Below are 26,108 nucleotides of genomic sequence, written 5' to 3'. Positions count from 1 at the left end.
TTTAACCAGCTGTAAATAAATAATTAGGATACTATGAAGATGCCTTCAGCAAGGCAGAATCTGAACATATCTATCTCTACATGGAAAAAATACAGATATTCATATGTAACTTTGAAAAACTTACTTTTCATAGGCATAGAAAAGATTGAATATAGAATATTCAAGTATGGAAAAGATTGAGGGGATTAAGTTTCTGGTGCTTACCCTCCTGGTGCATCTCCATGTGCAAGCACGTGCAGGTTGTATTTTTGGACATCCCTTAAGGCCACTTTGTTAATTTTCTGTTCATACATGATCTGTTCATTTTCCTGACAATAATCTAACAGCTTATTCAGCATTTTGGACACAAACACAAATATTCCCTTTTAGATCCAATTTACAGCTGAAAGTTCAAGAACTTCAAGGAAGTTCTAAGCCCATGTAAGCTGCAAACTGCTCTCAAGTACTCCCTGTGCTTTAATCCATCCTACCAGAGCTGCTCAGGCATCTGTCCCTAAGCACCACAGATTTTTAGGCTGAATATGTGATGGGTACCTTGATATTCCAAATGATCACCTGCCCAGGATGCCAACAGCCCCTGCTGGAGCAGCAGGGTTGCCTGAAATGCACAACCACACAGCTACATCATGGCAGGGGTGGAACTGGCCTCTCCCTTAAAACATTTATTTAACATTGGGCCAGCAATTAAGTCTTGAAAAACTAGAGAATGCTATTAAAGCCTGAGGAGAGCTACAGCCACTTGGAGGCACTGGGAAGGCTGAGGGAGCTGGGTCTCTTTAGTTTGGAGAAAAGGAGACTGAGGGGTGACCTCATCAATGTTTTCAAATATGTAAGGGGTGAGTGTCAGGGAGATGGAGTTAGGCTTTTCTCAGTGGTGACCAGTGATAGGACAAGGGGTAATGGGTGTAAATTGGAGCATAGGAGGTTCAAGTTGAATATCAGAAAAAATTTTTTTACTGTAAGGGTGACAGAGCCCTGGAACAGGCTGCCCAGGGGGGTTGTGGAGTCTCCTTCACTGGAGACATTCAAAACCCACCTGGACACGTTCCTAGGGGATGTACTCTAGGGGGCCCTGCTCTGGCAGGGGGGGTTGGACTAGATGATCTTTCCAGGTCCCTTCCAACCCCTAGGATTCTAGGATTCTATGATTCTCTTACTCAAGTATGAGAACAGAGGAGAAGCTCCTCAGATGTGAGCTCAGAAAGCAGCAGAGGGGCTCACCTGGCAGGGCACTCACCTGACAGCCTCAGGAGCAGTGCTGGGGTTTCTCTTCATCTCCACATTTCACAGCAAAGGCTCCTGAGCCAGAGTCAGGAGTTTGCTGGAGTTATGACAGGCAGCAAGGAAAACTCCTGATGGCTCAAGGAAACCCAGGTGTGAAAGCTGAGCAGGAATGCCAAGGTCTGAGCAGGAACCTTCAGTCAGGTGGATCAGTGAGCAGGGTACAAGGGCAGCAATTTTCTTGAGTAGAATGCCCAGGAAAATGAGAGTACTCCAACAGAAAATGCCTCTGGAAGGTAAAACACAGAGATTAATCCAGTGGCACACACACAGCACAGCACTCAGTGCTCTCCAGCCCATGGACCTTGGGGTCATGGCCAGCATTTCATTTTCTGTCCATGTTGGTTTCATTTAAATGGGAACAACTCTGAAAAACTCTTGAGGTAACAGCCCAGACCTACTCTTCAGTGGCTGCTGGGACAGGCTGCAGGAAGCTGTGTGACCTCCACGTTTAGCCAGACTGAAAATCCTGCACCACTGATATTTGGTGTTAAAATCAGGTCAGTATTTTGTGTTAAAATCTTCCTTGTATCTGGAGAAGAGTCCCCAGTGCTAAAGCACTGTCTGAGAGCAAGTGCTGACCCTAATATTTGAAAATATTGCTACACCTACAGCATCTTACACTTAAAAATCTACACATTAGGACAAGTTTAGAAAAAAATAAGTTAATTTTAAAAAGGATAGAATTCCCAAAGTATTTAAAAACATATGAATATAGACACAGCATACTCAACACATGTAAAGAAACTCTTGAAATTTTAACTTTTCATACAGGCTTGAGTGCCTGGACAGAATCCAGTGGACTCCTCACTTCATCTGACCATTTTTTAGTTTGATGAAAGAGAACAAGAGACTTCACAAGTAAGAACTCACCTGAAGCAAGGTCCATCTTTGTTCCCAAAATGAAGATGTGCTTCTTAAGAACACAAAAACCACACAAGTCCCAATTCGTTAACAAATTTAATGACTTACAAATCTGCACTTTTCAGTACAATGAACTTTTTTTAGAAAAAAATTATCAAAATCTCAAAATAATAGTTCTGCTAACACATCTACAATTTTTGAATAAAATATTTACAGACCTGTAATGAAACATAAGACTTAAGCACATGAAAATCCAGGCAGAAAACAGCTTATAATTAAACTGGCAGTAAAGCAATGGGGCTTCCTGACTGCTGTACTGATCAACAGAAGGAAAAAAGGGGGATAAATACTGCTACAGAAAGATTTATTTTTATCTTGGCAGTTTTGCACAAGCACCCCATGGCTTCTGAACCCCTGCACATAAAGCAAGCTATGACAACAGGTATCTATGCTGCATCTGTAAACATATTTCAGAAATAGATTTTGATAATATGATAATTCAACAATAATTACTTTACAAAATCTGAACTTAAAATCTGAGTGCAAATCAATTCACATTAAAACCCCTGCCTGCTGAATTGATTTAAAACTGGTTCTGTGACTGCTTAGACTATTTTCTTGTTCTTGCACTAGTTCTTGAGCTGGATCTTGTCTTCCTGTCTGTCCCCCCAGCACTCCGAGTGGCTCTTACATCCTCTTCTTTAGGTTCTGCTTTAGTTTTGCTTCTTTTTCCCTTTGGTAGTGATCTGTTATCTTCACTCTCTATATGTACACAGAAAAAAAAAATTAAATTTGTATCATAAATAAACATTCTGCAGAAACATCCCATCTTCAGCTACATTGTTTTTAAAGGAACTGTCCCTAATGACTCTATTCCAAAGATTACATCTATGAATTCAACAAACCAGCTACAAACCCCATACTTCTGCACATCCAATATCCTTAAAGTTAGATCCCCAAGGACCTACAGCTATTTCTGAAAGTAGGTTAACATTAATGAGAGCACCAAAACCAATTAGCTACCATTTTAGCTAAAATTCCTTCTACTGATATGTACAACTAAAACATATCCCACACCAAAGAAAAATCCTGCAGAAATTAATATAGAGCAGCTCTTCTCTGGTGCAGATAAAGCTGGAAAGGCTGAACACCTTTGCAGGTATCTAGGTGGCACCAAGAAGTTGAGCTGCTCCAAGAGATAGGAACCAGCTCAAGCATCAGATGCAGAAACTGTCACTAAAATCCAGGTGGGAAAAGATGACTTTCCAGGCAGAGAAAACCCAGGCAGGCAGTAAAGGATCAGAAGAGATCAATTGTTTGGCAAGTATCAGTAGCAGGAAATAGGAACCAAAATATGTGCAAAGGGAAACAAAACTGAATGACTCAAGACAGACCCATGCCAAAAAAAAAAGAACAGGTTTTGTGAGAATGTGCAGAGGCAAAGGGAAAGAGCCACAGAGAAATGAAATGAAGGACACAGTCAAACAACAATAAGATTTTTAACAGTTTGGAAGGAAATTCCTTGATATTTAGCTCTATAGTCACTGTAATTTATAGAGGCACACGTTTATTTGATAATAGTTTCTAATAGAACCATGGTAGTTTTTAAGTTCTACACATCAAGCTGAAAATAGTTGGGAATATTTTAGATGTCAGCAGCAAGAGTTCTGTTGGCTCAGGGAAAGCAACACAGTGAAGGAGGAAATGGGAGAAGCATGGAATTTTTCCTGTCTTTTAGCTCAAACACAGCTTTAAGCCCTTCTAGCACCAGCTTCAAAAAACAAGTTGATGACTAGTGAAGATCCTCCAAAACCTAGAGATGTAAAAGCAGGATTTGAGATGGTATTTAGGAGAAAATAAGATGAACAGTGGGTGCTACAAAAATGTCATTATCATGTTCTGCCATTACCATTTACTCTAAACTACAATTTATTGTTATGGATCAAGAGAAAATGTATTCTAGAAGAGCACAAAGACATTTTACTACCTCAGGAAGAAGAACACATGTCATAGCCCATAAAACAAACCCATTCCATGTAGGAAAAACACCCTGTTGAAGATAACAGACACTATTTACTTAAGTCTTTTTGCTATATTGGGGACCTAGTCTCTGTATTAGATCATGACAGCCCACAGTTACACTGGCATTTTGTACAAATTATTGGTATATCCACAAATAAATTAGCTACAGTTAGGAAAAAAAGCAAATTCTTGCCTCACCTGATCTTAACTTTTTGGATGCCAAAGCATCTGCTGGCAGCTGAGCTTTTCTTCTGCGAGAAGTGGAAGTTTCCTGTTGCAGAGGGGTCACCTCTTTGCCTTTTCCAGCCTGATGTTTTTTTTCCAAACCAGTGGATGTCAAACTCTCATTTGGAGTTTCTGAAGTGCTACTGTTTTCTGGCAAGTTGCTGGTTTTACTGACGGAAGTAGAAGGAGCTGCCTCTAATGTGAATTCTACCTTTTTCCTTTTATTCCTCAGTTGCCTTGTTTTTAACTGGGGTGAATCATTTTCTTGAGGTGTATCTTCACCTTCTTTAAGGATCCTCTTTTGAGCTCTGTTTTTGGGCAGGGCAGGTTTTCCCCTGAGAGCAGTGGAACTCGTTTCTTCGGATCTGGAAGAAACTGTTTTCCTTCTGCCCACCCTTGATGGATTTTCTCTTGCAGATGGAGCTGCTTCCAAAAGTGTGGTCTGCTGTTCTTCAGGAGTTTCATTTTTACCACCTTCTGGCAAATCTTGAAGTGAGGTGGAACCAGCTGCCAGTGAAGTGATGGTTTGCCTCAAGTTTCTTTTTGGAAGATCCATTTTTTCTTGCGAAGTAGAATGGTGCAAAATCAGATTTTTTGCTTCCCCACCATTATTCTTTCTGCCACTTTCTTTTGATAAGCCCCGATTTCTCCATGTGGAACTTGTGGCATCTGACAAGAGGGTGGTTTCTTTTCTTCTGCCTTTTCTCAGTTGATTTTCTTTTACAGATGAATCAAAAGTTCCTAAAGGAACATTTTGATCTCCTTTAGGAGCTTCTTCTCTACCGTTATTTGTTGCTAAACCTCGTTTTCCTCTAAGAGAAATGTAATTAGTTGCCTGTGAAGCCAGAGCAGTTTCCTTCCTCCTGCCCCTTCCTAATGGCTTCTCCTTTGCACAGGACACTGTTTCCAAAGGCACGTTTTGCTCTTCCTTAGTATTCTCTTCTTTATCCTCAGCTTCTGTCAAGCCACTTTTTCTCTGGAGAGAAGATGAACTTTTTGCCTCTGCTGCTAGATCAATCTTTTTCCTTTTGTCCCTTGCTGATGCATTTGCTTTTGCCTGCAAACTTTTATTTCCCATAGCTGAATTTTGATCTTCTCTCACAGCCACTGTTTTATCATCACCTTCTGGCAACCCACGTCCTTTTCTGGTAGAAAGAGCTCTGGATGTTTGTGATGCTGCAGCAACCTCTCGTCTCTTCCCTCGCCTCAGTGTTCTGTCTCCTGTTGAAGAGGGAGCAGCTTCCAAAGCTGAATCTTGCTCTTTTACAAAAGCTCCATCTTTGCTCTGATCTTCACTCAACGTCTGCTTTTCCATCAAGGTAGAACAAGCTATTTGTGCCACGGAATCAGTTTGCTTTCTTCTGCTCCTCCTCACTTGTGAAGAAGGATTTTCCACAGCCTCACACTGTCCATCTCTGTCAGTCATTCCTTTGCCATCCCCAGGCAAAGCCCCTTTTCCAGTTGCTTTGCAACTGGATTCTTCAAGCTCAAAATCAACTTTTTTACCTCTGCCTCTTCTACGTGCAGCTCCATTGGTTTGTGCCTGATTCTCCTGCAGGATTTCAGTTGGCTGTGGTTTAACTGTTCCCTGCTTATTTCTGGTCCTCTTTTGATGGTTCTGAGCCAGACTGTCACTGCTTGCACCTGGGCTGTTCTCCTCCTGCCTGGCTTGGTTCAGATTCTTGGTACAAGCAGAGCCCAAAGAATCTTTGAAAGAAGATTCATCCCTCTCTGTGTCTGACTTAATTTGGGGAGAAATTAGCTCTGGGTTGTTTACATCTCCAGCCAGCCCTTCAGTCTTTTTCTCCAAAGAGTCTTTTCTGCCTCTCCTCTTTCTAGTTCTGTTTGTTTCTTGTACTGCACCTCTATTTGTTTCCAAGTTCAAAGCACTCTCCAGTGTTTTGTTTGTCACTCCAGAAAGTGACTCTGCCTTGAACTTTGGAGATGCTTCTGTTGCATTTTCCTGAGCGTTTTCTGTTTCATCTCCTTGAGACACTTTCATCTCATTTTTGATGCATGCCTGTGTTTCAGTAACAGTTTCAGGTGAAGTTTCCTCAGTTTTCTCAATATTTTGAGTATTTTCAAGTGCCACCTCACAGATGTCTGCTTTTACTTCAGTTGAGTGCTTTCTAGAACTTCTTAAAGACTGAACTCTTTTCTCTGCTACCTTTATTCCAAGTTTAGGGCCATTTTCAGCTGCTTCTGCTGCAGCAGCCTCAGCATCTTTGTCACAAGTCTGCTCCTCTCTTTGTTCCATCTTTGCCAACGTGTCCTTGCGGAGCTTCCTTGTTGGGCCATGAAGTTCCTCTGAAGAAGCTTCTTTAACCTGGTCATTTCTACCTCTTCTTCCTCTCCTAGCTGCAATCAGTGGTTCTGTCTTTGCTACTTTTTTTCCTCCTTTAGGCCTTTCTCCAGGTGACAGAAGCATAGCTTCACTGTCTTCCAAACCACCTTCATGAGGTTTCTTTTCAGGGTTTTTTACACCTGTTTGCAGCTGGCAGTTTTCAGCTGCAGTGCTCCCAGGTGCACTCACTGACTTTGTGGTGGGATCATCCTCAGTTCCTAACATGTCACTGATGCCACACTCCTGCAAAGTCTGTTCCACAGCTGCAGGTTCTTCTTGTAGCACTGAAGAATCTTGGCCACAAGGCTCCAGGTTCTCACTTGGATGTTTTAACTCCTTGGGTTCTTTTCTTTTACCTCTTCCTGATCTTTGAGTAGCTCCACAAACTGAAACAGCTTCAACGTTTTCCTGATCAGGGTGCTCTGAAACAATTTCTTCTTGTATGCAACAGTTTCTCCTCCTTCCTCTTCCTTTGTTTTTAGCTGCCAAAGGTGAAGTCCTGGTTTCTCCCACCTCCTCCTCCTCTTGGGTGCTCTTTTTTTCCAGATCTTGCAATTCTTTTGAATTCAAATCCTTTTCACACTCCTTTTCTGAAGGAGGATGCGTTGCCTTCCTTGCTCTGCTCCTTGTTGGTCTCTGGGTAGACTGCTCTTCACTTGTTGCTTCCTTCTGTGAAGAATCTTCACCTTGTGAAATATTTTTGTCTTCTAAAATATTTTTCCCTGTTCAAAGATTTGACACAGAAAAGAGCACAAACAGAAGTTATGACAATGCCTGATCAAACTATCTGTGAGTTTCAACCTCCCTACCAGAGCCACCTTGCTTGAACAGATCACATTTAATGATGTTATTTATCTCCTAGATTAAAAGCCAAAGGTGTTTGGTTTATTTGGTGGATAGCATTTATAAGTTTAAGCAATGTTCTTGAAAATCTCTCCAAAAAAGATAATTCTAGGTGCAGATCTCAACACCAGGTTGTTTTACACTGGTATGTTGGAAAAACTCAGTGTCACCACAACACAAACTGCTACACTGTTACTTCACACCAACACAATCCCAGCACCTGCTGTTCATCAGGGATAACTGCACAAATTCCAGGGGCTACACATGATTTGTACTATTTCTGATTTTTAAAACATGTAACAGCTTCCTAACTGTATGTTTATTATTCCTTTAGCTAAAGAAAATGCATTTGCACTTACCTGCTTCTTTACTGACATTAGTAGAAGGAGCTGCAGTGTCTTCTTGCTTAGAATCCACAAGAGGCCCTGATCTGACCTAAGAGGATAAACAATAATCAATAAATACATCTGACTGGACAAGAAAAAAATGGAGCCAACCAATACAGATATTAATGTATAGAAATGCTTGGAAAAAACTCTTTTCTCTAAAAATCAAATCAACCAAAGTTTTGTAACTGTACCCACGTATTTGATATTAGCACACAAATAAATGAAACTTATTACTTGCCATCTGAGGCAGTGTGACAGGTTTTGGAGTGAAAGACAACACTGCATGGAATTAACACCAGTGTTACTAAAATTGACTGAAAAGTGTCTAAATGAGTGCTCCACCTGGGGTATTGAAGCCAAATAATTTGAGTAGTTTGTAGAGTTTTATTGCAGTTCTATACTGATGAGCTCTAAGCCCAGTGACACTCAATTTCCTACCTCTGGGTCTGGAAATGAACATCAAAATCAATACAAATAAAATTCACAACTGACAAAAGTGATGAAGCTGTGACTTAGAAGGTCAGATGGGTAACCCAGAGCAACTCAGAAATACATATTAACACAGGCAAATGTGCAGTGATAAAGATAACTCTAAAATCAGCAGCCACTCAGGAAGCAATGAATGGAAAACTTGGGGGCAGAGTGAGCCAGCAGCTGATGACACAGGAACATGTTTTGCCAAACATGTTTTGTCACAAACAAATAAAAAACCCCCTAAAACCCAGACCCAACAGCTTAAAATTTCATCTATAGGGTATCAAGCTGTTCTACAAAAAAAAAAAAAAAGCCATTTGCCAAAAAAAAAACCAACCCTTTGCCAAAAAAAAAAAAAAAGCCATTTGCCAAAAAAACAACCCATTTGCCAAAAAAAAAAAAAAAAAAAAGCCATTTGCCAGAAAGTAAAAAAAAAAAAACCCAAAAACCAACTATGTCTTCCTTATGAAAAGGCTGAGAAAGAATTTGATTAGTTTGCAAGCAATTTAAAGGGTGCAGTAAAAATAACAGAAAAAAATGACCAGAAAAATAAGTGCTCAGATGCTGCAATTTGTATGAAGAGATTTTTTTCTAGCAGGGGAGCATTCACATGGACAAAGCTAGCAAGGGAAAAAGATTGATTTGAAAACTGTGAAAATGGCAATGTGAGCTGCTTCTCAAGAAGAGAGGTTTCCCCCAGAAGTTACAGGCATGACACACTTGAAGTGCTGTGACATACAAGATGTCATACTAGGAGGCCTAAGAAGTCATTTTAACCACAGGCTCCTAAGTCTGAATCCATTCTTATCCAAAACCCCCTTTTTTAAAGTATTTTACCTTAGCTTCCTGTGGTGTATCAAACATCTCTGTAACTCCAGCATAGTCCACTTCAAACCCAGCAGGTTTCTGCCTGGGTTCTGCCATCAGCCTTTGCAGACCCACAAAGTCATCCAGAGGTTGATTTTTCTCTCTGGGGGTGCTCAGCAGTCTGCTGATCCCACACAGATCTTCTCTGCCTTCAGCTTTTTCCTTTGGTGACTTGAAAATACGGCTGAGCCCAACCAGGTCTTCTGCTGGTGGGTGTTTCACCTTTGGAGCTGCCTTTTTTTGTACTGGAGTCTTCAGTAATCTTTTAAAGGCAGTTTCATCTGTAACAGCTTCCAACTCTTGCTGGGGGGTCCTCAAGAGCTGCTTCATGTCCTCAACAGGCTCTGGCTTCTTCCTTGGTGTCCTCAAGAGCTGCTTGATGCCTGACAGGACCTCAACAGGCTCCAACTTCTGCTTTGGGGTCTTCATGAGCTGCTTGATGCCTGACAGGACCTCAACAGGCTCCAACTTCTGCTTTGGGGTCTTCATCAGCTGCTTGATGCCTGACAGGACCTCAACAGGCTCCAACTTCTGCTTTGGGGTCTTCATCAGCTGCTTGATGCCTGACAGGACCTCAACAGGCTCCAACTTCTGCTTTGGGGTCTTCATGAGCTGCTTGATGCCTGACAGGACCTCAACAGGCTCCAACTTCTGCTTTGGGGTCTCCATGAGCTGCTTGATGCCTGACAGGACCTCAACAGGCTCTGGCTTCTGCCTTGGTGTCCTCAAGAGCTGCTTGATTCCTGACAAGACTTCCACAGGCTCCAGCTTCTGCCTGGGAGTCCTTCTTTTACTTCCTGATTTCACTTGAGATGCAGCTTGTTTTTCTGGAATTGTTGATGAACAATCCACACTACTGTTTTCTTCCAGCATAGTTTTTCTTCTCACAGGAGTTTTTGTGGCTGTTGCATCAAGCACAGGCTCCAGAGACTCCTCCTCTCTCAGTAAGTGATTAATGCCTGGACTGTCCTGTTTCTGTTCAGAATCAGCTGAACTATTTAATGGTGACACCATCATCTCTCCTGAAATGAGTGGCAGGTTCATGTAATAAGCAAAAAGAATCAAGTAGGAAATTCAAACATTCAAAGTTCTGTCTGACTAAGATGGACTCAAACAGCTGGAGCCTTCTGCAGGTCAAAACACCAAAAATGTGCATCCACAACTGATTTGATAATTCTCTTCTACAAGACAGAGGCACACATTTGTCCACAGAAATTCAATCTTTTTTTTTTATTCATTTACTCTTGATATAAAAATTAATGGGTTTTGTGCACAAGGTATCACCTTAATGCAAATCTTTGTAGCATGGCACTTCAAAAAAAAAAAGATAAAATACTTTTCATACAAGATTACACAATACCCTCTCCCTGCCATGAAAATATCCCTGGATTTAGGGGTATCCATGGACAAGTGGCTAACAAAGTGCCAAGCACTTTCAGAGAGGCACAAGATTTGCCTGAAAAGTCCTTCAACATTTTGAAGCTCCATATGAAATGGAATGAATTAAAAAGTGTCACTACCCCTAAACAGACCTCAACACTTTCTTTTCAAGTAACAAACTTACCACATTCTTCAGGAGTCTGCAATTCAGAAATTTCCACTGCAGTACAGGTTGGTGTAAAGTCAGTCTTCTGAACAGGTGAAGTATTTCCACTCTTATTTTCTGGAGTTTGAAACATTTCAGTCATTCCTACAAAGGATATTCAGAGAAATGAGCACCTGTTTTGACAACAGAACTATACAACAGGCAGAGTGAGCAACAGACTTCTCAAAATTTACCTGTGAAGCTTTCATCCATGTTCATGTTTAGGTTCAAAATAGGATTTTTTACCACCTTAGGCACCCTTCCAGCTGTTCTTATTGTGGTGGAATAAGCTCTCCCCACAATTATTGTATCAGGTGATTCTGCATGACCTGTACTAAAATGACCTTTTATTTTCCTTTCTGGAGTCTGCAGAGGAAAAAGAAGGGGGGGAAAAAAAAAGGTTAGTAAAGAAAGACTCCTTTCACACAAAATCAACATTTCTCATACACTGTGACAAAGACATCAACACCTAATTTAGTCTTTTCTAAAAAGTTGTAAGCTTCCAGCTTCTGTAGCAAAATAACTGCAAGCTCTTTTGTGGTTATGGAGAAACAAAACAGGAAAATAATACCTTTGGTGCCTGGGTTCTCTTCTTTAGGGATCTTCCTTTTTGGACCTTTCTTTTAGCAGCCTTTGACTGTGGTCTTGCAACACCTGATTTTACCACTTCTGCCCAAGATTTTGCCACTAGGAAGCAAAAGAGAAGCAACCAATGTTATATCATTAATATTTGAAGTTCTCTGATGCTATGGAACAATTGAAGCCACTCAAAAAAAAAGCTCACTAGAAGACTAAAACATTGTATTAATCAGGAAGTACTGCAATTTTATCTCATCATGTAATAATAATAATAATAATAATAATAATAATAATAATAATAATAATAATGAGGCTATCACTGGGACATGGCATGCAGTATTTTCTTCAGAATTTTAAAAAGACACTAAAGAAAAAATGGAGTTAAGTAAGTGATAAAAAACTCCTGGGTGAATGGGAGTATTGGTGAAAAGTTTGAATTTTATTTTGAAAGAGTCAAATTGATAGAATTTATGAAAAGGTGACAAAGAAACTTTATCTGCAAGTTTCCTCAAAGATAAAAATTTCAAGAACCACAGGTCTCCTATCATGTTTCCAATGGTGTCATAACTATCTCAAACCAGCATTCAACTTTCAAATTCAAATGTTCAACTTCCAGTCATCACCTTATTTTAATTATTTATGTGATATATATAATATATATATATATGTATATAAATTAACAGTTAAGTGCAGTCCAGTCCATGGACCAATCTTGTGAACTCTGTATAAAAAAGGCACAAAACCCAAACTGAAGCTAAAATGCTGGACAGTGCACAGTTGCAAATCAAAATTGATGTGAATTACACAATCTGAATACTTGAAGGATCACTGTTGCAGCTAATCTTGCACAGAGAACTTTAATTCTACCATTTTCAGTGTCTGAGCATGCAGATTTTTTGTTACATAGGAACAAATATGAACATTTTGTTACATATGAACATTGAGATGGTTACATATGCTTTAGGAATTTGCTTCATGAATATGAGCAGGTGACACTTGACAATTCCTGGTTGTTGCCAGCAAGTCCAAGAACCACCAGAAGATATGCCAAGTGTTTGGTGGCCTCTGCCTAACAAAACATAGGCCTACTTTAGCTTTCTTTCTGTATTTTAAAGCATTAAAATTAATATTAGAAATAAACAGCTGAAACAAACCTAGTAAATTGGCACTAGAGGCACCATTCCTCCTTTTTGCATGGATAGCTGCCACTGCCCCACTTCTCCTCTTCTTGGGAGTGACCTTCAAGGCAAGCTGTGCACTTCTGGATAATTTCTCAGGTGTAGCCACTGAGTGGGTTTTATCATCTTGGTTAACACGAGAAGCTTCAGGTGTCCTCACTTGGGCACCATTTTTGTTCCCTGTATTCATGTCTTCTGCACCAGCATCCTTCTCTTCTGCAATGGGTGGTGGTGTTGTGATGTGAGAGACAGAGAAACGTCCTCTTACAGAAGGTTCTGGAGAGAATAAATCAAATGTAGGTGTTGCCTTCCCAGAGACAGGGGATGGGGCAGCTGGGGACTTCTGGGCTGGTTCATTTTTGGGTGACGTTTTTTCTTTCTGCAAATGTTCACCAAGTTCCTTTGGTAGGAAAAAAAAAAACAAAAGATAAAATGTTGTTGCATAAAGCTGAACTGCAGGTGCTCATCTGGCTCTGACAAGTAAACACAACACTATAAAATATCACCAGAACACCTGAAGAAGCCTTAAATGCTATTCTTTAAAAACCAACTTGTAACAAATTTAAAATGTCAAAACAGTCTCAGAAGACTCATGCAAAATCAATTGAATTTATTATTCAGAAGTTTTGTTCACCTCAAGTACATTTTCAGGTCAAATCAGCAGCAAATGTTTTCAAACTTCCAGCCAACCCACATGGCAGCAGCTGGCACAGTTTGCCAGCAACCTGCTGTATTTATGGTAAACTGGAGTTTTAGACACTGGTGCTAAGCACAAACATGTGGAAATACACTCCCACATATGCATGGGAATGAGCAGTAGCATGGTTTTAGACATCTTAGCATTCACAAATTCTGTCCACATTGTCTTAGACACTTGGCTAGTGTTGATGCTTACCTGGACTGCAAAGTGCTTCAGCCCCAGAGCCTTTTTCAGGACAGCACGTGGTGAGTTTCCAATTGATAAGCTCAGCCTGGCAGGAATTGCCCCTCTTTTAAGGGGTGAGTTGGGAGGCAAACTCTTATCAAACAGTTCTGGGCTGAGCTGACCACCAAAAGATACTCTCTTTCTTTTTCCTAAAGGCTGAAGCAACACATCAGCACTTTTCCTCTTCTGACAGATCCTTTTTTTCTTGCCTAGAAATAACAATTGAAAGTATTTCTATACAGCCAAAAATGCAAGTCAACATTCTACCCAGCACAGAAAACAGTTCTTACTCAAGTATTTTAAAGTTGTAAACACATCAGAAGGTAACTTACCTGAAATACATTCAATTTGGGTAAACTTTTACAAATACTAAAGTTCTAAACACATCAGAAGGTAACTTACCTGAAATACATTCAATTTGGGTAAACTGTTACAAATACTATTGTGTATTTTTATCATCTACAGACCTACAAAACTATTCCAAAACCATTGTCAGCAACGAGTTCTGTGTTTTATGTATGCAGAAAAATTTCCATAAGATTGAAGGAGGGAATTAAAGATATTTACCTGATTCTTCTCCAGCCAACAGGCCAGCAATATTCATTTCTGAGCCAGCCCCCTTGTCCTTCAGTTCAGTGCTGCTTCCAGATCTTCTCTTTGATGGGGATCTATGAGGTCTGGTAGCACTGCTACCTTCCAGCTCCTGGTTCTGAGACTCCTTTGTGGCCACCTCTTCCTTAGTTCCAGTGTCTTTGCTCTCCAAACCTGTGTCATCCTGTTCAGGAATAACATCTGTCCCCAGTGCCTTTTCAGTGAGCAATCCAGAGCTCCTTGCCCTACCCCTCTTTTTTCCAGAGCCAGATGTCTGACTAGCAGGAAATGTTAACTCCTCTGAAGCCAGTGTCTCTGAAAGGACGCTTTTGTTTGATAGTTCTTTACTTTGTCTGCTATTTCTTCTGGGACTCTTGGATCTAGAGGCAGGAGTCAGAGCTTGTCCCTCTTCTGAGCTAACAAAGTTTTCCTGGTCACAAATTTCCTTCAGCACATCTCCTTTTACAGGTGTTCCTGGTGTGGGTTGTTTACTACTTCTTCTTTGTTTTAAGGCTTTAGTTCCTGCCAAAGGCAGTTGTTCAAGGCCATCATTTCTGCATGCTGCATCTTCTAGACTCTCAGCTAAGAGCTGTGAAAAAGAACGTTTGCAGGACACACGTCTTCCAGTTTTTGGAGTCTCAGTGCTTCCAGGAGCCATCCCATGAGGTGTTCTCTTAGGTGATACAAAAGAAGACTGAGGACTCTTCCTCCTGGGTGTTGGTGTAGACACAACACATTTATCACCTTTAGAAGCATTCCTTGTCTCAGTTGCTCTTGCTGCTTCACCTGCTGCAGCTTCAGAGCAGCCTGTTTTCCTTTGGTCTAGATAATCCATGACAACTATGGGACAAAGTGTCAGTGGAAACCCTGCATTTCCCACAATCTGCTTCAGGGGGGTGGCTGTCACTTCAGGACCTTTAGATTCACCTGCTGTGCTTAGTTCCTGACTTCCTTGACCAATATCTCTTGACATCTCCTTGGAAACAGAGGTTCGAGGAGTTCTGGTAAATCTCCTCTTGGTAGCACTTCCCACAGCTAAGAGCTGGTTCAGCTCTGTGATTCTCACATCCTGCCTCATTGTTATTTTGCATTCCTCAATATTTTCAGTTTGGCTTCTCTCTTTTTCTTCAGTCAGACTTCCCAGGTCACAAATACTACCAGGTGTTACAGCACTTGGTTCCAGAACACTGTTACCAATCTCTTTTGTAGCTGCTTGAGATACATTTCCCTGGTGTGAAGGTTTTTTCACTTTAATCTCTTGCTTCAGATTTTCATAGAGTTGACTAAAAGGAGACATTTCATATTTTCTTTTACTAGACTGAAGACTTCTGTGTGAAGATTTGGGTGTTTGTAGTTTGACAGGTAAAGCTTCAGAAATATTTTCCTCTGTATTTTGTTTATTTTCAGTGCCATTTTTTTCTTCACACTCGGCATTATCTACAAAGTAAAAAAAAAAAAAAAAAAAAAAAAGCAAAGCAAAACAAGAAGTGATACAGATGCAGTTACTTTGAAACTGTAAACTACAAAACGGTTCCATAAAAACAGATTAAAATTCCTTCCATTTCTCTCCTAAGACAATCAACCAGGGTCCAGGATACTGTAAATAAAGCTCTGGTAACTGTTTCTCTCAAACAGAAACAGCAGTATCAAAACGTTTAACATACCTTTTAAGTTACCTGGAATCTATCCTATATTCAGAAAATGCACTTGGTATTTCATGCTTCTGTTTTTATTCAGAATTAATAAATTTACATCTTCCAGGGCTGCCACACTACCAAGGTGTGAGCATAGGATTAATGAATTAATTATTCTGATGGGCACACCACAACCCAGGCTGGTTTTTGTCCTGCATTTACAGGTATTGCTTGAACTGTGGCACTGTTCCCTTTGCCTTTCCTGTCAGAAAGAGCTCCAGGCAATCTACCAGAGCTCATCTGATAAGAGGAACCTTTTAAGTACATCTACAAGGTCCATTTGTCAACAGTGCTGTATATCAGCACAAACACCTGCTGAAACAAATGCTGATATGGGTTGACTTCTCTTAATCATGATGGGGAGTAACCCATGTGAAGATGAAGGACAGCCTGACATCCAAGGAAAAGCCTGCCAGTTATCTTCCAGCCAAGGGAAAAGGAATGTGGTTAAGAACAAGAAATCAGATTTTTTTTCCAGGGAAGTTTTTACCCAACTGCAGACATGTAGAGCAGTTTATTTTTTACTGAGCTGACAAGTTGTTCCCTTAAAGCTGAGAGAACACCAAAGATTCTTGGATCAGGACAGTGCTGGGGAACCAATTGCCCAAATCCTATGAATTCACAGACTGAAAAGTCTTAAAACACTTCTGCTCTTTTCAATCCTGTTTTCCCTCTTTTGCTAAGAATAAAAGCAGTTAAGGGAAGAAGAAAGCAAAGCCCCCATAAAAAGCTACCAACCTGAAGCAGATCCTGAGGTTTGTTTGTGTAATAATTCCACTTCTGTCACCTGCTGAACATGAAGAACCTGTAAATTTGTACAATATTTCAGCAGAGTAACAAATATTTTACAGGTTACCTTTCAACTCTACATTGGAAACCACCAGGTTTATAAAAGCACATGCACTGTTTACTAAACAGGCCTTAAAGTGTTCAAATGAAATCCTGGAATATTTCAGAATTTCACCATATTGGCCAACACACATTTGAGGCCCTATATAATGGGAGTTTAAGTCTTATCATTAAATTAGCTCTAAAAACAGCTGTAGCATAATGATGTCCACAAGAAAATTGGAATTTCACCTTCTTGCCAGATCTAGTGGAAGGTTTTCATTTAGATAAGAGAATATCAGAAATAATCTTTCAACAGCCAAAATACAAACTAAGAGTACCCCCTTTAAGGGAGAGAACCTTGCTGAGAATTAAAAAAAAAGAAACTAATGAAAATAAATTATTGAAAGATAAGTTTAGCTTGATATTTATAAATTCCTACATTCCATCAGTGTACTAGCACATAGAGTAACTGAGTATTTTGGGATAACCAAATAAATAAAAGAATGCTCATTCTCTTGGGCAGACTCCCCTGTTTAAAGCACAAGGATTATCAGTGCCTATACTCTGAATTTCCTGCATCCCACCCTCTCTTTGAAAAAGCTAAAGATTAATTTTTAATAATTTACCCTGTATTAGTAACATCATAGGTTATTAAGTATCTATTACCAGAAACAAGTCCAACATTAATAAATTATAACTCCTTCAAAGGTTTTTGTGTGAAGGAGTTTGTTTGCATCCTCAAAAAAAAGGTAGAGTCTATGGCTAAAAGGTTTCTCCCTAATAAGAAAACAGCAGAAGGAAGTGGAATGCTGTATCACTAGTAACACATTTGTAATAAATTAGCTCACAGCCACAAAATTACCTGCAGTGTTTCATCTTTTGGAGACCTAGAACGTCTCTTCCTTGGTGTTGACTGGAGAGGATATTCAAATCTGGAAGAAATATTTCAGAAGACAACCATTTTTTGTCAAGTAGCTGATGACTAAGTCCCCATGATTAAGCTCCATCCCCTATCAAGTAGTTGTCCATTCCCAACAACACACAAATGTCATTTTTCAAGGCTTTCCAGCATTCCACCAGAAGGAATTCCCTGTTTCTCACCAGCACTCACCTGAAGGAACGATCAATAATGGTCAGCACATCCCCATGCTTCAGAGGCACAGGCTGCTGAAAACAGCCACCATTCAGCTTTGTGGGGTTTACTGAGCTTAAATTAGTCAATATTGCCTAAAAATGAGAAAAAAAAAAGCATTTCAGTAGCCTGCTGAGATGCAGTGCATGTTATCACTACAATCTTTCTAGCTTACCTCCTTGTTTTCATTGACTTCAATTTTACAGTGTTCTTTGGAGACCTGAGGCAACTGGATCCGAATGTCACATTCTGTTCTCCTGGGGAGAAAAAGGCAATTTGGAGTTCCAAGGCACACAGAAAAATCTCTTCCTGAATTAAGTGATTTCCCAACTTTTCAGCTGATACTTCATTAACTGTGGGAACGTGAAGAAAATCAACTCCCTCAGTCTTTTAGCTCTGGTGAAAAAAAATCAAACCCAAAGCAGAAGCCCACACTACTGCAGTCTCAGGAAATCCATATTAGGAAAAAAAAAAAAAATATGTGAAATACCCAAAATCTGAAAAAATCTGCTCACACCAAACTGAAAGGGACATGAGTACAGTAGATATCTGGTGGTTTGAGATCACTTCTTCCCTGACTCACAAGCTGCTGAAGAACTGATACTTATAGAAAATCCCAGCATATGTTTTAAGGTCACTTTTAGGCATTTTTTGCCAGGTGGATGAATCTTTGGTCTCACCTGGACAGCCACTTCTACTTCTTTAAGAGCTGTTAGGAAGGGAAGGCTGTTTTTAAGACATTTTATTTGAAGCCTGTTTATAGTAAGATCACCTTGTCCAGTCCCTACTGATACATTTCAGGTATATTCATTTTATCTTTTAATGCAAACCAGCAGCTATAGATCAATTTCCAAATCCACTAACACTCAACTGCACTAGTCAAAGTGAGGTTCAAGATGAGGTGTAAGTTCTTATTAATCTTTAATATTAACTCCAGAGATCAGCTGAGGTATTTCATTACCAAGGTTTTGGAGAAACAAATGAAAAAAAAAGTAAAAATTGAGCAGAGTACTGATGTAGTGAAGATGGCCAAATGCAAATTACATGCCTTGCTTTGCTTCATTAGTCAAAGGAATGACAAAAAGCAGTAACAAAACATAACAAAAAAACAACAAAACCCAAAATAAACCAAAAAAGTTCAGCTTTCTGTTCTTAAAACTAATCTTATCCCAGCACCACCTTCCCTCCCCTAACTGTGATTCACAAATAAACAAATTTATACTTTTGCAAAGAAGTGTTTCAAGTTATGAAAAAGTTATTATTTCGATGTATGCAAGTACTGAACTCATCCTCACCTTCCAAATAAACAAGAACTTGCAGTGAGGGGAAAAGTAATTCCATCGGTCCCATTCCGTTTGATAACAACAATATTCCCAAAGAGAGGCATCTTCAAAGGTAAGGAACCTTACCTAGAAAAAAACCATCAAGATTACTCCTCCAAACAACGCTTTAATTTATTTATGAAAGTAAATCAATGCCTTTTTTTTTTTAATTTTTTTTTATTGTGGTGTTTGAGAGCAATTTCCTGTGTCCATCAGAAGAACCTGTGATCAAACACCACAATTGTGCTGCTCTGTATTTGAAGACAGAAAAATAAAAAAAGGGACCTGACAAGTAACCAGAATTTAGTTGTCACAGAAAAACAGAAAAACAATCCAGGGGAAGGCACTACGGGTTTGGAAAAAGCAGAACCTGTGTGCCCAGGTCCATCCCGTGTCAGCAACCCCGGTTTTATTCCTTTTACATCCACAACAGGAATTTGCAACCCACCAGGGCACTTGCAAAGGACTCAGTGCCCACACGTGGTGTATTTCATCCCCCAAACACAACTATTTTCACCCCTCCACACCCAAATTACACGGCCTCTTATCCACGTGGGAATGCTGAGGTTTGGTTTGAAAGCCAAGAGGAACCAGCTACGGTTGCACCCTCCTGCAGGAGGGGGAAACGGTGGCATTGCCAGGAAGCAGCAGACAGCTGGAAAAACAGGCTGAGAGTTGAGCAGCTCCTGGGACTGTGGGGATTCAGCTGAGAGGGGGGCGACTGCACCTCTGACTGCTCCGACAGAGAAAGGAATAAAACCTCCAAAAATAAACCCACCTGAGCTCACAGCCCCTGCCCAGACAGATGCTCGGTTCCTTTCACCACTTGGCCACCAAGCACAGCCCTGACAGAAACGTGCGTCAAACGCACCATTAAATATGCCTGATAAAAACAAGGGAACTAAACGCAGCTACGAGCGATCCTCCTGAACTTTTTTTGTTGCCGAGTTTCATACGATAGCATACTTATTCGGAAAAAAATAATAACAAAAACACAACCAAAACCAAACCACAAACAAACACAACTTCGGGCAGGTTTGACAGTACCCTTAAGAAAAGCCTTTCCCTGCACATTACAGGAAAGCGCAGCCTTCAGCTTTCCTTACCCTGTGTGCCACCAACCCCCCGAAGTGCTGCAGAAGCCCCTATTTACTCACCCTTACGATCCTGGGCTCCCCGCGACCGCGTCTGCGAGCGGAGCTGCCACAACCCCCACCGCAGGGCCCGATGCGGGCAGAACGAGGGGCAGCAACCCGCCCCACCTCCTCCCCGCCCCACTCGGAGCTGCCCAGCGGTCCGACACACCCCCGGGATGGCCCTTCTGTCCCGTAGCCCCCAGCCCCTCCTCCGGCAGCCCCGCTCTGGGGGACCCCTCGGCCGCTCCTGTCAGCGCCCGGCGGGGACTGCGCCTTCCCGCGCTCCGCCACACACACACCCGAGGTATCCCTACGCAGAACCCCTTCCCCCCCCCTAAACAAGAACCTGCGTACCGTGCAGACACAAACCCCGGAACCACCGCCCCCGCCCTCACCTCCTGACAGCTGCCATGGCGGGGAGGACGCACCGAGCGGCACCGGCAGGGAGCGGTACCCCTGGATGTGCCGGACTCTTTCAGCGCTGCCGGGCCGGCTGCTTGGCGGAAGGATACACAAAGCGCTCGTCTCGCACCGTAGCCGATATTTACACTTTTTCAAAACGCGCGCCTCCGCCCGCCATTGGTGGGAGGTCTGTCACGTGATCGCGGGATCAGCCAATGGAGAGCCAGGAGGCGGTTTGATTTCAAACGGCAGCGCACGGGCTGAGGACACGCCCACGGCGGCCGTTCCGCGCCTCAGGCTCCAAGACCCGGACCGGATCGGACCGAACCGGACCGGACCCGACCCCTCCTCACCCCCTCAGCGTGACGGGACAGCCCGGACCGCCGGTTCTGTCCCTGTCTACCTGTCAGGGGCTTCATCGGGGTCTCTGCTGGGTTCCTCTCGAGCTATAAATGTTGCCTGAATATCGTGAAAATGCCTCAGATCGGTAAAAAGGTCCCGAATCAATCCCCATCTCTTCAAGCTGAACTGAGGCAACTGCTTTCTAAAGTCATTCAGGTGTCTGTCCCCACCTTCCCATAGCCAAAATAGCAGTGCAGATTAAAGTATTAAAAATCTAAGGGAAGGGGAAATGTTTAAATAAGGAAAAAAAAATAAAAGGAGGAAAAAAGCAGCAAGGAAAGGTGGGAGAAAGCTGCAGTAAAGTAGGATTTTAAGTCCATTTTAATCAGCTAATTACTTACCTTCATTTATCCATAAAATCTGGTTCCCAACCCTGTTCCCTGACAGCAATCTAAGACTTGGATTTGGGAATCTGGGCAAACAATAAATAATCTCGATAAAGCACTTTGTGCTGCTCTGTGTTTGAAGACAGAAAAATAAAAAAAGGGACCTGGCAAGCAACCAGAATTTAGTTCCCAGAAAAATAGAAAGAGCTGTTCCCAGACAAACACAACACCATTGCCATCTTCATCCTTCATCAGGGTTATGTTTTTATATTGCTATTCTGTGTTTGTAGGAAATTAAAATTTAATCTGCAATCGATGAGATAAACTGGTACTGCAAATCAGAAGAAGCCATAATTTGAAAATAGCCAAGGAGAGGAAAGTACCTTGGAATAAAACCTGATCAGAAAGGTTTTCAGACTGGAAAAGCTTTTAACCATAGCCAGAATGCCTAAAATATATTTTAAAAATGTTTTTTAAAACTTGCTGCAGAAAGATGCCAATTGCACTGAGAGAATAGAGTTTCTTCCTGCAGTTTGAACATATGTTCTGGTGGTGGTCTGAAATCAGACAGTACAGAGGCCCCAAACCACCTGATTTTTATTCTCCATTTTTTGGCATCAGTTTGTTCAAGCTGAAATGTCCATTTCAGGCTGTGGTGCCACAAAAATCTAAGCCAAATTACCTTGTGTTGCTGTAGAAGTAAACAGGAAAGAAATTTAAGAGAAGCACAAGAACAAAACACTTCCAGAAATCCTGAATAATTCGAAAGAAAGAGAGCAATTTACTCTGGCACGTTATATTTAAAAGATGCCCTGCATAACGTGCAGAAATCTGAATTTCTTACCATTTCCCCCTCTATTTCCCAGCCACCACACATAAATTCATAACACAAACCTTTCATATTTTAAGATGACCACAATGCAAACCTCCTAAAGGAGCAGCATGGGTTCCAACTTGCATTTTTGATAGATATTTAAACATCTAAAACCCCAAAAGGAGTTACCAGACTCCTATAACCAGCAAACATTATTTTTACCATCACTAATTTACAACAAAGACAATTTCTTCCTTTCTACCCCAACATCACACCCTCAGTGTCACCCCAGGGTGGCTGGGGGAGAGCAGAGGGGTTGCTGAGTGATGCCTGAGTTTTTATTTTTATGGTAAATATGACATGGAATGTGGTGACCTTAATTCCAAGTTAAAGTTCCACGGTTGCGTGGGGTAAAAGAGAGGCATTTTACAAAGTGACCCAGTCATTTGTGCTTCAGAGGATAAAAATCCAGATCTTTGACAAAGCAGAACTCCTTTTGATAGTGCCACTTTTTAATTTAATTACTCCCTTTCCCTCAAATGCTGTTACTACAGGACGATGACTTTAGGGTGCTGAAGATGTGATCCAGATGGAAGCAGCTTTTCAAAGGTTATATATATATTTCTTTTGCCTTTGAATTGAATTACTCTGAAGTCTATTTTATAAGCTTTGGTGTCTATATTTTATATATATTATCTATTTTATAAGCTTTTAATTTAGTTCAGCATATTAAATCATGAAATTACCATACTTCCAGCTTGTCATGGTAGCTCTGTGCTACTGGACAATCTCCTACCAGAATCCTGCCACTGGGTATCACTGCCAGTACTCAGATCCTCAAGTCAGATCCATCCTGGGGATCCTGCTTTGATACCTGGACACCATCACTAAAACAGTTTTTACCACTAAAACTCTTTGAAATCCAAATTGTTTACAGCCTCCATAGCCCACACCTCATCCAGCTGAGCTGGAGAGGTAAAAAAAAAAGTGCTGCTATCATTATGTGGGCACTGACATGTTGACAAGGGCTTTGGTGATTTAAAAAAAATATTTATATATATATAAACCCCCCTGGGGTGTGCCAATAATTGTGTATTCCAGCATGACAGAGAGGGGTTTATTAGCAGCACACTCACTGCACAGCATCCATCCTGTCACAGCCTCTGTGATATCAATGTCTGCAAACACAACAGTATTTAGAGGAAAACACAAATTCTAAAAGATTTGTCATCTCTTTAAATCTGTCCTCAAGAGCAGAAGCTCACTCTTAACAGCAGAAATACAAATATTTGCAGAACTAGATCTATAAGAAAAAAAAAAAAAAATTGACATTTTCTTCTTCTTCACTGTTAGGTTAATTGGTACCTGTGAGCTACTCGAGCAGAAGCTGAGAAATACACCTGGAAAATGTAAAGTTGAACTGTCAGCTCCCAAAATGTCTTGAAATGAGTTTAAACCAGCCCTGGAATCTCCTTGCTAATTGATCAGACATTTTTAACTTAATCAACAGCAAACTAGGAAAAAACAACATGCCAGAAACTGAGCCATTCCATCCCATCCCATCCCATCCTATCCTACCGCAGCTCTCCTACAGAATTCCTCCTCAAGCTCTTCCAGCCTGGTGTATTTTAATTTCCTTGTGTCTACCCAGCTGGCATCAAGTCACAATTTTTGTCCAACCTTTATAAATATTCTGGGTGTGACACTGATAAAAACACTGGAATGATTTTGCATGCAGTGAAAACAACTGATGGGGAAAAAAAAGAAAAGAAGAAAAAAAAAAAGAAAAAAAAGATTACTTGATTACTTGTGAAAAGCACTTCCTTGGCAAAATCTCAACCTGATTAATGATTAATAATTCTCCTACTCCGTGCAAAGTACCAGAGAAAATGTATAAAAGCCATTAGAAGAAAGCTCTGATTAAACTACCTAAATTACAATGTAAGCCTTTAATACCTAAGATGAAGAACATCCATGGTGAAGTTCAATTGCTGGAAAAACTCTCAGATGCACTGAACGATTTCTCTGTTCAGGAAAGCAGAGCTTAGACTTGACATGTGTGCCCTGTACAGAAACAGCTCTCTGATCTACACTGTTTAAAGAGAATATTACAATAAATACATTTCAGTTTACAATGAAAAGACATTTTTTTCTGAGACCTAGGTTTGTAGAAACATTACCACCTTTCCTAACACAAGGTGTTCATTCCAAACAAGCATTTTTTGCTTTAATTAGAAAAAAGAAAAAAAAAAAAAAAGGAAAAAAAAGAAAAAAAAAAGAAAAAAGGAAAAAAAAAGAAAAAAAAAAAGGAAAAAAAAAGGAAAAAAAAGGAAAAAAAAAGGAAAAAAAAAGGAAAAAAAAAGGAAAAAAAAAGGAAAAAAAAGGAAAAAAAAGGAAAAAAAAAGGAAAAAAAAAGGAAAAAAAAGGAAAAAAAAGGAAAAAAAAAAAGGAAAAAAAAGGAAAAAAAAGAAAAAAAAAGGAAAAAAAAAGGAAAAAAAAAGAAAAAAAGGAAAAAAAAAGGAAAAAAAAAGGAAAAAAAAGGAAAAAAAAGGAAAAAAAGGAAAAAAAAGGAAAAAAAAAGGAAAAAAAAGGAAAAAAAAAAGGAAAAAAAGGAAAAAAAAAAAAGGAAAAAAAAAGGAAAAAAAAGGAAAAAAAAGGAAAAAAAGGAAAAAAAAGGAAAAAAAAAGGAAAAAAAAGGAAAAAAAAGGAAAAAAAAGGAAAAAAAAAGGAAAAAAAAAGGAAAAAAAAAGGAAAAAAAAAGGAAAAAAAAGGAAAAAAAAAGGAAAAAAAAGGAAAAAAAGGAAAAAAGGAAAAGAAGGAAAAGAAGGAAAAGAAGGAAAAGAAGGAAAAGAAGGAAAAGAAGGAAAAGAAGGAAAAGAAGGAAAAGAAGGAAAAGAAGGAAAAGAAGGAAAAGAAGGAAAAAAAGGAAAAAAAAGGAAAAAAAGGAAAAAAAGGAAAAAAAGGAAAAAAAAGAAAAAAAGGAAAAAAAAGGAAAAAAAGGAAAAAAGGAAAAAAGGAAAAAAGGAAAAAAAGGAAAAAAAAGGAAAAAAAGGAAAAAAAAAAAGGAAAAAAAAGGAAAAAAAAAGGAAAAAAAAGAAAAAAAAAGAAAAAAAAAAGGAAAAAAAAAAGGAAAAAAAAAAAAGAAAAAAAAAAGGAGAAAAAGAAAAAAAAAGCATATTCTCAATAGATATGCCAAGAAAAAATATTGCTGGAGAAAAGCACAATGATAAAATTTAATTCTTACCTGAAATTAACTAAACAAGATAACAGAAGAAAGAGGTTTCATACCTTCTGCATAGCTGTAGCATTCCTGTGTTCCAGTGACATCTGAGGATTCTTCTGTTTGTAACAGATTTGTCTTGAAAACGGGACAGAGCAGAGCACCCAGGGTACCTGTGTGAGAAACACACTTCCTCTCACCTCATCTTCCTCCTCCTATCACCTTCTCCCTGAAATCCCTTCTTGCAGGATGTTGGAGCCAAATAGCAAAACTTTTTAATTAATATCAATTAAATTTTTTATTAATCTAAATCTCACCAGCCATCCGTTAGCTGCTTGGAGGAGGTGAGGATCAAGTGATCCCAAGTCCTTCCTACAGCTTTGGATTTCTTGATGGCAAAATTCTTGTTGGTTGCTGCCTGTTGACAAAGATGCTTTTTATTGATGACCTTTGATACAAACAGCCCAGCAGAAGTGCCCTAAGATGAACACAGAGGGAAAGTTATTCTTCATCTCCTAGTTTGCAATCCCTGGTATTTAATGTGAATTATCTAAAAAGGGTGACCCTACTGTGCTGCTAGACAGGCCCTCATGATATTAGAAATTGTGTGTATCTCTAGTATTCAATAATTTTGTGATCAATAGTTATTTAAATGAACCAAT

At 40.1% G+C, this 26,108-nt stretch overlaps 1 protein-coding gene across 1 annotated transcript; it reads right to left on the bottom strand.

Annotated features, from left to right (window-relative positions):
• Positions 1-2,222: 2,222 nt before the first annotated feature.
• MKI67 (marker of proliferation Ki-67) lies at positions 2,223-20,788 on the bottom strand. Its single transcript, XM_071749681.1, has 16 exons — positions 20,678-20,788; positions 19,120-19,233; positions 18,000-18,081; positions 17,804-17,919; positions 17,555-17,624; positions 16,600-16,666; positions 14,144-15,604; positions 13,547-13,785; positions 12,628-13,051; positions 11,466-11,581; positions 11,089-11,260; positions 10,874-10,999; positions 9,280-10,331; positions 7,939-8,014; positions 4,366-7,458; positions 2,223-2,907 (listed from the first exon to the last, which is right to left on the bottom strand). Exons 2-16 carry the CDS (start codon positions 19,209-19,211, stop codon positions 2,756-2,758), a joined length of 7,338 nt encoding a protein of 2,445 aa, XP_071605782.1. The 5' UTR covers positions 19,212-19,233; positions 20,678-20,788; the 3' UTR covers positions 2,223-2,755.
• Between the last annotated feature and the right edge of the window lie 5,320 nt (positions 20,789-26,108).

Source organism: Heliangelus exortis, chromosome 7, assembly GCF_036169615.1.
Source record: "Heliangelus exortis chromosome 7, bHelExo1.hap1, whole genome shotgun sequence".
Lineage (NCBI taxonomy): Eukaryota > Metazoa > Chordata > Aves > Apodiformes > Trochilidae > Heliangelus > Heliangelus exortis.
Note: the sequence above shows the minus strand (reverse complement) of the source record. Positions and strands in the feature narration are given on the sequence as shown.

Coding starts and splice junctions, on each gene's coding strand:
- MKI67 (XM_071749681.1), bottom strand. CDS start 19,211: ATGCCTCTCTTTGGGAATATTGTTGTTATCAAACGGAATGGGACCGAT. Junction 18,082..19,119: donor AGTTCTTGTTTATTTGGAAG/GTGAGGATGAGT, acceptor TTTTCTCCCCAG/GAGAACAGAATGTGACATTC. Junction 11,000..11,088: donor CATGGATGAAAGCTTCACAG/GTAAATTTTGAG, acceptor TATCCTTTGTAG/GAATGACTGAAATGTTTCAA.